Genomic DNA, 12,834 nt, shown 5'->3' on the forward strand with positions numbered 1-12,834 from the left:
CAACAAAGGTCCATCTAGTCAAGACTATGGTTTTTCCAGTGGTCATGTATGGATGTGAGAATTGGACTGTGAAGAAAGCTGAGCGCCGAAGAATTGATGCTTTTGAACTGTGGTGTTGGAGAAGACTCTTGCAAGTCCCTTGGACTGCAAGGAGATCCAACTAGTCCATCCTAAGGGAGATCAGTCATGGGTGTTCATTGGAAGGACTGATGCTGAGGCTGAAACTCCAATACTTTGGCCACCTCATGGGAAGAGTTGACTCATTGGAAAAGACTGTGATGCTGGGAGGGATTGGGGGCAGGAGGAGAAGGGGACGACAGAGGATGAGATGGCTGGATGGCGTCACCAACTCGATGCACATGAGTTTGGGTGAACTCCAGGAGTTGGTGATGGACAGGGCGGCCTGGTGTGCTGCGATTCATGGGGTCACAAAGAGTTGGACACGACTGAGTGACTGAACTGAACTGAACTGAGACCTTTTTTACTTAGAACGAAGTATTGATATTTTCTTGGTTTACATATTCCCAGAGTTACAGAGTCAAAGCAAATGTATAATTTTATGACTTTTAATAAAAATCTGAGTAATTTTCACTGTGAAATTGTCTTAAAATTGGATAAATTTCAGTGTGTGAGATGCCTGATTTAGGTAGATTTCTGGATCTACCAAGTTAAGAGCAGAATTTATAGCTTCAGGGCTTCCCAGGTGGCGCTAGTGGTAAAGAATCTGCCTGCCAATGCAAGAGATGCAAGAGATACAGATCCAATCCCTGGGTCAGGAAGATCCCCTAGAGTAGGAAGTGGCAACCCATCACTCCAGTATTCTTGCCTAGAAAATCCCATGGACAGAGGAGCCTGGGGGACTACAGTCCATGAGGTCGCAAAGAGTTGTATACGATTGAGCGACTGAGCACATTTATAGCTTTATTTGTAGTAGGTGAAGATTTGTGGGATAATTTTTTTCCAACTTCATTGAGATATGATTGACAAAATTTTATATTTAGGTTGTATAATGTGATTCTTTTTGGGTGTATAATGTGATTTAATATATGTATACATTGTGAAATGCTTTCCATGGTCAAGTTAACACATTGACCATTTCATGTAGTTAACACTGTATGCGTGTGTGTTTGTGTGTGTGTGTGGTGTATGTGTGTGTGGTGCGTGTGTGGAGAACACATAGATCTACTTTTAGCAGATTTCGCATGCACTGTAAGGCTTTGGAATAGTTTGTGGGTGTATTTTTTCTTTGCCTTTTCATCTTATGTCCATTAGAGGGCGCTGGAGAAAAAGCACTAAGGAAAAATTTGGACATCCATGTAAATTATTTTTTGAAATGAAATGATTCTGGACTTTATGAACTTCAAGCAGCTGGCTTAAGATATTTCAGGTTTCTCCTAGAAATCTCATAAAGTCATCAGATTTAGGGGGGAAAATACATATATATATATTTCCAACTTAAGTACAGCATGAAAATCAGCCACCAGTGTTTGATTTTCATTATTATGTGGTTGCAGCAGAGTTCCCATTTGTGTCCTGTGTGTTCACTGTCTATTGGGCACAGTGTACTAAATTCAGTGATGGGTTTCTTTCCGCTTGGCTCTTCTTTTTTATATTTTTGGAGGATTTTCTTTGTGGGTTCATCCATACATATTCCCAAGCTGCTTTCTGCCCAATCATCGTTCTGCCTCACACTAAATTGCCTTAGTTGTTACTGTAGAGGAACCAGGACGCTCTAGTCCTGAAGAGCATCAGCTGTAGAATTGGACCACAACACTCCTACCGGAAGACCTCTTTTTGAATAATTGTCACTAGTTTTCACGGAGTCACACAATCTCAGCTTTCTGTCCGGGCACATTGTTTCACTCCCTGTGCTTCAGTGGGAGGTAATAACATTAACTGCTGTATAAAGTTCTTATGAAGATTCAATAAGTTAATCCATCAAAAGCCTTTATTTTACTGTCTGCACATAGTATGTCCTTGATAACTAATAACTTTCATTGTCTACGAAGGTATCTTCCAGTGGGATACGTTTAGTCTGACTAGAATACCACGATGGTTTTCTGTCTCCCTCCCTCTGCAGCAGGATGTAAAGCCAAAGAGAATTTGAATGGTGGGAGTGATAACCAAGAACAAGAGAGCCAGAATTTGAAGCGTGGCACATGTGGAGCGAGTGGGTGTTGGGGGAACCTGGCAAGTCTGGGGGTCCTATAAGCGTTTGGTATGTTGAGAGTGGAGTTGGGTGGGAATTACAGGGGGCTGAAATAGACAGGGAGGGCAGGGGCAGGGTCCTAGAGGCCCTTTCATGCTCTGCCATAGGTCTGTGGGCTTTGTGCTCAAGGCAGTGGAAAGCAGTGTGATTTGATTGAATAGGATGGGTGGTTTGGAGGTGTGGGGAGAGAGCTCCAGGGTAGGTTCAGTGGGATAGGAGAAATCATAGTACACGTTGGATGATCTCATTCAGTCTTCACTCTGACCCTGATATCTATACCCTTGTCGTCTCCACTTTACCATTTTACAGGGTAAGACACAAGCTTAGAGAAGTAAATCAATTTGTCTATAATTAGATGGCTGCCTAGTTAGTGGTGGGGCCAAGCCCAGTCTCTGTCTCTTTGTTTCACTCCCCTTTGCCGTCTCTCCGGAGGAGAAGCAATGACAAACCTAGGCAGTGTATTAAAAGCAGAGACATCACTTTATCGACAAAGGTCTGTATAGTCAAAGCTGTGGTTTTTCCAGTAGTCATGTATGGATGTGAGCTGGACCATATAGAAGGCTGAGCACCAAAGAATGGATGCTTTTGAATTGTGGTACTGGAGAAGACTCTTAAGAGTCCCTTGGACTGCAAAGAGATCAAACTAGTCAATCCTGAAGGAAATCAACCCTGAACATGCATTGGAAGGATTGTTGCTGAAGCTGAAGCTTCAGTACTTTGGCCCCCTGATGTGAAGAGCCAGCTTCTTGGAAAAGACCCTGATTCTGGGAAAGATTGAAGGCAAAAAGATAAGGGGGTGGTAGAGGATGAGATGGTTGGATGGCATCACTGACTCAATGGACTTGGATTTGAGCAAACTCCAGGAGATGGTGAAGGACAGAGGAGCCTGGCATGCTGCAGTCCGTGGGGTCGGGAAGAGACACGACTTAGTGACTGAACAACGACAAAAGAGAGAAGTAGTTTCCAGGAGGCAGGCTGAGGAGTTTGACTAAAGAACAAGGTCAGGAAGAGCCTGACAATGCTGAGGTTGTTTCTTTTCTGTTTCTCTCATGTTGTGCTGGTAAATCTAAAGCAGATTGCTACTTGTTTTTTTGCTGCAGTAAATAAATGTTGCTCAAATGCTCCCCACGGTGTGTTCTGGTTAAGCAGACAAACAGTGATACCAGTATCATTAGTTTGGAAATCAATGGCGGATGCTTGGTAATTACTCACCAGAGAAACGTTTCAATTTACAGAAAGAGCTCAGTGTGTCCAGTTTCGATTATAAGGTCTCTTAGTACTGCGGTGTAATCGCGTGAAGCCGGTTCTCCTTTCATAATTAGTTTGAAGGCTTTATGTGTTAAATTCACCCTCAAATGTGAGGTGACATCTCTTCAACCCCAAGACCCTGTCTTTAAAACAGCCTGATTCAGCTGTATGGGCTGAATACAGCCAGGAGGACTTAATGATGAGTTCTGGGGTTATTTTCCTAAGTCAGGTTATCCAAAATAGAATTATGCGGCCAGAGGAAAGCCATTTTAAAGCTCTTGACACACCTGGTCAAAGTGCTTTTTGAAATGTTCCAAAGGCATCCTTAAAATCTAGTGTACAGGAAAAGCTTTGAGTCCTGTGTCATTTAAAAGCTCACCCATGACAGGTGAGTGGTGTATGGGTGATCCTTTATTATAGGATTGGGAACACTTAGAAGTGGGGTGGAATTGCAGAAGGTGGAGTTGTAGTTACACTCGAGGAAGGGTTTTTACTATTGAAAGTTGCCTGGTTTAGAATCCAGATCTGCTCTTGTAGCGCTGGAAATAGCTATCTGGTAGTTTTGAGGCATTTATTCATTTATTCAGCCAGCATTTCCTGAGTATCAACGTTGGCTGTGCCGGCCTGGCTCCAGGCTGATTGTAGGGGAAAATGATCTTTGGAGAACTGGGGATTCCATATCCAGTGTTTTCTGCATGAATTGGTATTGATGGGAGTCACTGCATGGTAAACAAGGATCAATACAATAACCAAACAGGGACTTCCCCGATGGTCCATTGGTTAAGAGTGTCTTCCACCGAAGCAGATGTGGATTCGATCCCTGGCTGGTGAACTAAGACCCCACAAGTTTGTGGAGCAACTAAGTCCCGATGCAGCCAAGTGAATAAGTAAATGAATATGAAAAGACCCAAAGACAGACTTGAACAATTTAATCAATCAGAAAGACGGCCTGCTTGCTGCAGTATACCTGTTTGGCATTTAACCAACTAGATGGAACTCCTATCTTAAAATCTTTAACAAATTGCTGTTTGTCCTGTTTTTATCCTAGGCAGTATTGGGGTGGTACTGTGGTTTCTGGGATGAAGATGTGAAGATGAATTAGGTAATATTGTATAATATCTTTTCTTTTTTTAAATAAGGAGAATTAGTACTACTTTTTGGCTCCTTTTATTATGTCAGATTCATATATTGCTGGCTGTTTAGAAAGAACTTTTAGCTTATTTATAGTCATTTTCCCAAGTGCCTAGGAGGTGAACTTATAATCAGCTTTCCATTTTGCATATCAGAAAATAGCAGCTTGGAGAGGGCATGCTTTTTTTTTTTTTTTAAAAAAAAGTTATTTAATTTTGTTTGCGCTGGGTCTTTGTTGCTCAGCATGGGCTTTCTCTAGTTGCATGCACGGGCTTCTCGTTGCAATGGATTCTCTTGTTGTGGAGCACAGGCTCTAGGGCTCTCGAGCTTCTGCAGCATGTGGGCTCAGTAGTTGTGGCACACAGGCTTAGTTGCCCCGCGGCATGTGGGATCTTAGTTCCTGGACCAGGGATCAAACCCACATCCTCCGCATTAGCAGGTGGATTCTTAACCACCTGACTACCAGGGATGTCCCAGGGTGTGTGTTTTCTTTCAAGACAAGTGTGACGGGTTTGAACGTTGGGAAGGTGTGACAGGTTGGAGACAAGGAGACTTAAGTTCGGCTGTTGTAGTTGTTCCTTAGAGGAAACCGTGGCTCTGGGCAGAAGCTGTGACATGTTGGATGGAGAGGACTCACAGGTTGGGAATTAAGAGTTTAGAACTTGGTCACTTGTTCAATAGGGTTGCAGGAGAGGGAGGCATCTAGATTGACCAGTTCTGGGATCTTCATTTATTTCTGCTCAGCCTATGAAAGGGCTATAAAAAATAAAAATATACAGGCCTTGTGTCAGTTGTTATATTCTGGGCAAACAGGGAAAAATGTTTTCACCTAGGAGATTAGAATTAGAGTTTGAAAGGGGCTCTGCACTTCCCTGGAGAGTGTTATGAACCATTGTCTATCTTTTCAGAGAGGAAATTACTGTTGCATAGGGAAGATAGAACTAACCTGCTGTAGAGGGAAGGAATGATGAATGTTTGTCCTGAATGTTCAAGACCTTTAATCACAGCTGCTGATCTCTTTCCATGTGAACTATGTGTTCAGAGGATTGAATCTGGAGTAGCTGCGCTCACGATTTATAATAGATAATTTCTCCAGTGATGGCACGTGGATGGTGTCCCATGCCATTCTTTAAAGAGTGTATTCATTATATAGGGGTTAGAAGTTTACATTTAAAACCAGAAGGGTGGACTTCCCTGGTGGTACAGTGGATAGGAATCTGCCTGCCATTGTAGGGGACATGAGTTCAATCCCTGGTCCAGGAAGATTCTGCATATGGTTGAAGCAACTAACCCCGCATGCAGAACTACTGAAGCCTGCATGGTCCAAGGCCCAAGCTCTGCAACAAGAGCAGCTACCTCAGTGAGAAATCCAGCAACCCCCGTGCATCACAATGAAGAATAGCACCCACTCACCGCAACTAGAGAGAGCCTATGTGGAGCAATAAAGATCCAGTACAACCGAAGAAATAGTTCATAAAGCCATAGGGGTTGTCTGTGGAGCTCTGAGCATGGTGGTCAGAGGCCAGTGTCATGCTGGGTCCAGTTCTGGATTTATGTGGCCTTGAGGGTAAGCAGATAAGCTGGTGATGTTTTATGGTGACAGGCTTTGGAGGCCAGCTGTTGCCACCTACTGTCAATTCTGGCATGGAGTAGGGAATTACAGTAATTCGCTGTGGAATGACTTCAGAGACATTTAAATACTCTCAAGGTCAAGGTTAGTTCACTTTGCTCTACCATGAGACTTCCTTCTCGAGCTCACATCTTTGCTTTTGGGTCTGAAGCAGACTTTAAAAAAAAGCCAAAGAATTCTTTTATTTTTAAATATTTTAGCAAAATCATAGCTGTACATTTTTTAAAGCAAATGCCTGGCATTAAAACTGATTACTTTCCTTATAGATAAGAACAAATGATTGATGTTTGTTTATAAATTTTTTTAGTTCCATCTGGAAAAATGTCTTGGAGAGCTCTATTAACAGCAGCAAAACTTTTCATTAACTTTGCTGTTTGATTATATTTAGTGATTTGGAATGCTAACTTTTAGGATGTGTATAAACTCACTGTGGGACTTGGGTGTCTCATTTAGTATATTTGACTACTCTAACGTGCTTTTTCACTGACTTCCTATTTTGGAAACGTCCCTGAAATAATAGAAGATAGAGAGGTTAATTCTGAATTTCATTTGTGTACTTTCTCTTTCTTTAAAAAAATAATTTTATTTGTTTATTTTTGGCTGCGCTGGGTCTTCATTGCTGTGTGAGGGCTTTCTCTAGTTGTGGTGAGCGGGGCGGGTACTCTCTGGTTGCAGTGCGTGGACATCTCATTGTTGAGGTTTCTCTTGTTGCAGAGCCCAGGTTCTAGGGCACGCGGGCTTCCGTAGTTGCAGCATGTGGGCTCAGTAGTTGTGGGGCATGGGCTTAGTTGCCCCGTGGAGTGTGGGATCTTCCTGGAGTAGGGATCAAACTCATGTCCCTGAATGGGCAAGCAAATTCTTAACCACTGGACCACCAGGGAAGTCCCTCTCTTTCTCTCTTTTTTAATGTTTAATCTTGTTTTACATTTTATGTATAGAGAACTTTGAGCATTCACTAGAATAGATAGAATGAGACAGCGAATCCCTATTCCCTTCCTGCCCAGCTTCAAACATGGACCATCTTCCTCCTTTCTGTATTAGTTTGACATAGACCTGAGACAGTATGTCATCTGTGAGCTGTTTTAACTTTTAGGTAGAAAGGGGGCATTGCTGTGAGTGTCCTCACTGATTCACTGGGGGCTGGACATGGAGAATGGACAGACCCTGAGGGTAGTTTAGGGCTTGGTGGCAGGGTTTCTGCGCAGGTGAGTTATGTTGGATTTCTGTAGCTCTTAGTGAGGTCTGATGAGTGTCTCCTCTAAAGTGTGACACAAGTCTTTGTATGTTGTCTCACAATTACTGGTTAGCACTTGAACCATCTTCCAAAGAGACACTGTATACACTTGTATACATGTATACATGTGTAATGAGCTTTAAAAAGAGGGGAAGAAATCAAGGACTTCCCTGGTGAGCCAGTGGTTAAGCATGTGCCTTGCAATGCAGGGAACGCGGGTTGGATCCCTCGTTGCGGAACAAAGATCCCATGCTGCAGGGCAGCTTGAGCCTGTGTGCTGCAGCTACGGGGCCCCAGGGCCACAACGAGGGAGTCCGTGTGGCACAAAGAAGGATGCCACGTGATGCATGAAGATCTGCGTGCCACAGCTAAGACCCAACAGCCAATAAATAAATATTAAAAATAAGAAAAAAAAAGGAATCTCTCTTGTAGCTACTATCTTGCCTCTTTAAAAAAAACAAGAAGAGAGGAAGAAAGCATCAAACAGTGAATGAGGGTCATTGTAATATGATGTCGCTGGCAGAGACTGTAGGACAAGCACGATGCACGGTGTCCTGTGCGGTGATCAGAGTTGGGCTGTGAATTTTCTAGTGGTCGGAGGCAAAAGGAAGCCCAGGTTTATATTATCCTCCAGGTTTCTATCACCGAAGACAGATTTCCACTGTGGGATCTTCTAAAAGAAGCCTTTGGGGCTACAGGTGGGGGTGGTGGAGTAACTTGACTTGTGAGCAGATGGCCGTCTGGGCAGCTCAAAGCGATTTTTGGCCTTATTTTGGGAGTTTGCAGATGTTACAACCAGCAGTAGCCATAAGTTAGTGAAGTCCTATGACATATCAGGCATCATGCCAGGTCATTTCATTTCATTTAATCTTCAACACAATCCTGCTCCATGGATATTACTTTTCTTCCTTTTCAGGTGAGAAAATTGAAATTCAGAGAAATAACTTGTGAAAGTTGGGCAGCTGTCTGTACTCAGATTGTGAACACTGTTTGACATCTAGATAAGTGGATTATCAATTTATGTTTTGCGAATGTGTGTGTTTGACTATGTAGTCACCTTTTATAGGGGAAAAAATAGGTGCTGGTGTTTCTTTAGCTCACTGTGTGACTGGAAATGTGATCACTTGGGAGAAAACAGGTTTGTGAGGAGCGCTTTTATCCAAGCCACATGTGGATGACTGTCATGCTCTTATTTCCCTCGCGCATGACCAATGCTGGGTTTCATTCATTTCTTTTTAATACAGAGAGAAAAGGAGCAGCTGGAAGGGGAAACGAGTGTGATCAGGAGCACAGTGAAGAGTGAAGCCAGTGAAAGAAGAGCTATGATCACTCCTGCTCTCCGAGAAGCCCTTACTAAACAAGGTGAAAGTCCTCAGGAACTGTTACAGTACACTCTTAAGTGTTCTGAGTGCATGCATACTAAGTCTCTTCAGTCGTGTCTAACTCTTTGTGACCCCATGGACTATGGCCCGCCAGGCTCCTCTGTCCATGGGATTCTCCAGGCAAGAATACTGGAGTGGGTTGCCATTTCCTCCTCCAGGGGATCTTCCCACCCCAGGGATCAAACCCACAGTTCCTGCACTGCAGGCGGATTCTTTACCGCTGAGCCGCTGGGGAAGCCCTTAAGTGTTCTGATTTATCACTTAAAAAAGGAAACATAAAATAGGGATTGCCAAGAGGAAAAAAGATAAGTCCTGCTACGGCTGGCTCAGCTGTGTGTGGCCGTGGCAACTGTAGCTGTTTAAGGAGCCACAGTCTTGTTTCTGTGGATCACTTTTGTGTAGGCTGCTTGGACCAGCAAGCTTCCTCTTTGCTTGGTTTATTGGGTTGGTACTTGACCATCAGTGAGGCTCAGGTATGCAGATGAAAAATGCAGTCACTGACTTCTTTACATATCATTGTCTATTAAAAAAATTATTAAATACAAAAAAAGACCATATGATGTTAGGCTGGGTTAATTAGAAATGTTTTATGTAGAAGTATATGTGGATTTCTGTGGTCCTACCTTATTAAGAAGGCTGCAGTTGAATGAATGAATAATCCTGGTTTGCTTGTAGAAGGAAGAATAGTAAATTGGGGATGAGTAGACCAACTTCCTTGCCTCCCTCCCTCTTTCTATAATTATTGAGATCCTTTTATGTAACAGATCTGGTTGTACAGAGGAACTTAAGATACTTGAAGTTATCTCCTTTAAGGAACTCTGGACCTATTAGAGGAGACAGACAAGAATATACAGATTTTATACATAGAAATATATATGCTTTTTCTTTTTTTAATTTTTAAGGTTTTTTTTTTTTTTTTTAATGTGGACCATTTTTAAAGTCTTCATTGAATTTGTTACAATATTGTTTCTGTTTTATGTTTTGGTTTTGTTGGTCAAAAGGCATGTGGGATCTTAGCTTCCTGACCAGGGATCCAACCCACACCCCCTGCATTAAGAAAGTGAAGCCTTAAACCCCTTGACCACCAGGGAAGTCCCTGTGTCTTTTAATTAGAGTAAATGAAAGTGATTTTTATAGTAGGTTTAAATCTGGCATCTTGCTGTTTGTTTTCTACTTGTCTCGTGGATTCTTTGATTTCCTTTCTCTTGTTGAACTATCTTCTTTTAGATTTTTTTTTTTTTAATGATCCTCTTTTATATCCTTTGTTGGCTTATTAACTGTAGCTTTGTTTTGTTCTTCAGTGGCTTCTTGAGGTTTTGTACTATCCGGTATCACAGTATATCGTCACATGGTGTTATACTACTTTATGTAAAGTAGAGGAACCTTCAATACTTCTGTTCCCTCCCCGCAAACCTCTATGCAGTCGTTTTGGTACATTTTATTTTTATGTATGTTTTAAGCCCTGTAGTACATTGTTATTCTTTTGATTCAAACAGCCAATTACCTATTACAGATTTAAGTAATTAGGAAGAATCTTACGTGTTGACTCATGTAGTTGCCACTCCTGGTACTTTGCCTTCCTCTGTGTAGATCCGTATTCTGTCTGATGGCCTTTTCTTCCTGCCTGGAGGACTCCTTTTAGCATTTCTTGTAGTGTGGGCTTGCTGGTGATGGATTATTTTACCTTTTCTATATCAGAAAAAGGCTTTCTTTTGCCTTCATTTTTGAAGGATTTTTTTGTTATTTAGTTTTTGAAGGATATTTATTGATGTGCCTAGAACTGTGAAAGTTTCATAGTCGTGTCCAGTTCTTTGTGACTCCATGCACTGCAGCCTCCTGGGCTTCTCAGAGTGTCCGTGGGATTTCCAGGCAAGAACACTGGGATGGTTGCCATGGCCTCCTCCAGGGGATCCTCCCAACCCTAAAAATTGTAGGTTGGCAGTTTTCTTCTTTTTTGTGCTTGACGGGTGTTGTTCCCGTGTCTTGTGGCTCACATTGCTTCTCATGAAGCCTCTGTCGTCATCTTTTGCTTGTTCCTTTCAAATGTAATGTTTTTTACCCCCTGGCTAAAAAATTTTTTCTTCTAACTACTGATTTTGAGTGATTGTAATTATGTCTCAATGTAGATTTCTTCATGTTTCTTTACTTGAGATTTGGTGAGGTTCTCACTTCTGTGGATATATGGTTTTAATTGGATTTGGACAAATTTTGGCCATTGTTTCTTCAAGTATTTTTCCGCTACCCTGTCTCTTTCCTCTTCCCTGCGGACTCCAATAAATAGGCCTCTTGAATTTGACCCACAGCTCACAGATGTGCTTTTCATATTTTAAAATTATTTTGTCTGTCTTGCTTTACATTATTGGATAGTTTCTATTGCTGTCTTCAAGTTTAACTCAGTAATCTTTTCTTCTCTCATGTTGAATCTTCCATTGCTTCTATCCAGTGTGTGTTCCGACTTCGAGGTAGTTTTCATCTCTAGAAGGTCAGTTTAGGTCTTTTTCTGTCTTCCATGTCTTCACTTAACTTTTGGAGCCTGTGGAATACAATTTTAACTGTTTCAGTGTCCTTATCTGCTAACATCTGTGTCATGTCTGGGTTAGTTTTTGTTACTGGAGTATTTTCCTCATTACTGGTCATGTTTTCCTGTTTTTTTTGCATGCTTGGTAATCTTTGGATGTTACTGTTGTTCGCTTGCTAAGTTGTTTTTAACCCTGTGACCCCATGGACTACAATATGCCAGGCCTCTTTGTCCCTCACTACCTCCTGGAGTTCACCCAAGTTCATGTCCTTTGAATCAGTGATTCAACCATCACATCCACTTCTGTCCTCTTCTTCTTTTGCCTTCAGTCTTTCCCAGTATCAGGGTCTTTTCTAATGAGTCTGGTATCTGATTGGATATCAGATCTAATTTTACCTTTTGGAGTGCTGGATAGTTTTGTATTCCTGAAAACATTTTTTTTTTTCTTTTAGTAAACTTTTAATTTCTTTTAATTCTTTTTTTTTTCTACCCATTTTTCTTCATTCCCAATATCCAGTCACGTCTTGACTTTTGTTAAAATTCTTGCCAAATGTATGTCGAACTTGTCTCCTGAAAACATTTTTGAGATTTATTTTGGGACAAAGATAAATTACTTGGAAACAGCTTGAGCCTTTAAATCTTGCTTTTATGATTTGTTGGATGAGACCAGAGCTAATTTTTTTCCCCACCATTGAGGCAGAACCCTTCTATGTACTCTGTGCAATGCCTTGGGAATCTTGAAGTTATGTCTGCCTGGTAGGAACAGGCACAGTTCCCAGCCGGCTGTGAGTACCAGGTGTATCTTTAATCTTTTCAGATGGTTCTTTCCCATTGTTGGATAGTTTTTCTCTCACATGTGTACTGAGCAGTATAGGAATCCTCTGCAGAGTTCAGTCTCTGTGTAGCCCTCGTCTCTGCTGAACTCGATCCTGCAAACTTTAGCCACAGGGGTTCTCTAGACTCTACTTCTGTGTTCTCAGCTCAGGGAGAATGCTAAGCTCTACTTAGGTTCTCCCTCCCTGCTGCATAGCCTAGAAACGTCCAAGGCAATAAGCTTGGGTAATGGTAAGGCTCAACCTTGTTTGTTTCCCATCTCTGTTGGATCATCATCCTTTGTTGCCAGATATTTCATGTCTTGAAAACTGTCGTTTTGTATATTTTGTCCAGTTTTGGTATTTCAAGTGGGGATTAAACCCTCTGTTACTCCATCTTGGGAAGAAGAAAAATCCTGCACTTGGATTCTTAGCAACTGCATAGTGTGAATTGTGGTCAACTATGGCACCCCACTCCAGTACTCTAGCCTGGAAAATCCCATGGACAGAGGAGCCTGGTGGGCTGCAGTCCATGGGGTCGCTAAGAGTCAGACACGACTGAGCGACTTCACTTTCACTTTTCACTTTCATGCATTGGAGAAGGAAATGGCAACCGACTCCAGTGTTCTTGCCTGGAGAATCCCAGGGACGGGGGAGCCTGGTGGGCTGC

The 12,834-nt window shown here is 42.1% G+C and overlaps 1 protein-coding gene across 1 annotated transcript in view; it reads left to right on the plus strand.

The window, feature by feature from the left end:
* LOC104986716 (S-adenosyl-L-methionine-dependent tRNA 4-demethylwyosine synthase) overlaps positions 1-12,834 on the plus strand; it is a 148,458-nt gene that overhangs the window by 16,628 nt on the left and 118,996 nt on the right. The window contains exon 8 of the mRNA XM_010837406.1: positions 8,697-8,814. Within this exon, the coding sequence (XP_010835708.1) occupies positions 8,697-8,814 (118 nt within the window). The remainder of the gene's footprint in view (positions 1-8,696; positions 8,815-12,834) is intronic.

The sequence above is a fragment of the Bison bison genome, unplaced genomic scaffold (genome assembly GCF_000754665.1).
Source record: "Bison bison bison isolate TAMUID 2011002044 unplaced genomic scaffold, Bison_UMD1.0 scf7180017864072, whole genome shotgun sequence".
Lineage (NCBI taxonomy): Eukaryota > Metazoa > Chordata > Mammalia > Artiodactyla > Bovidae > Bison > Bison bison.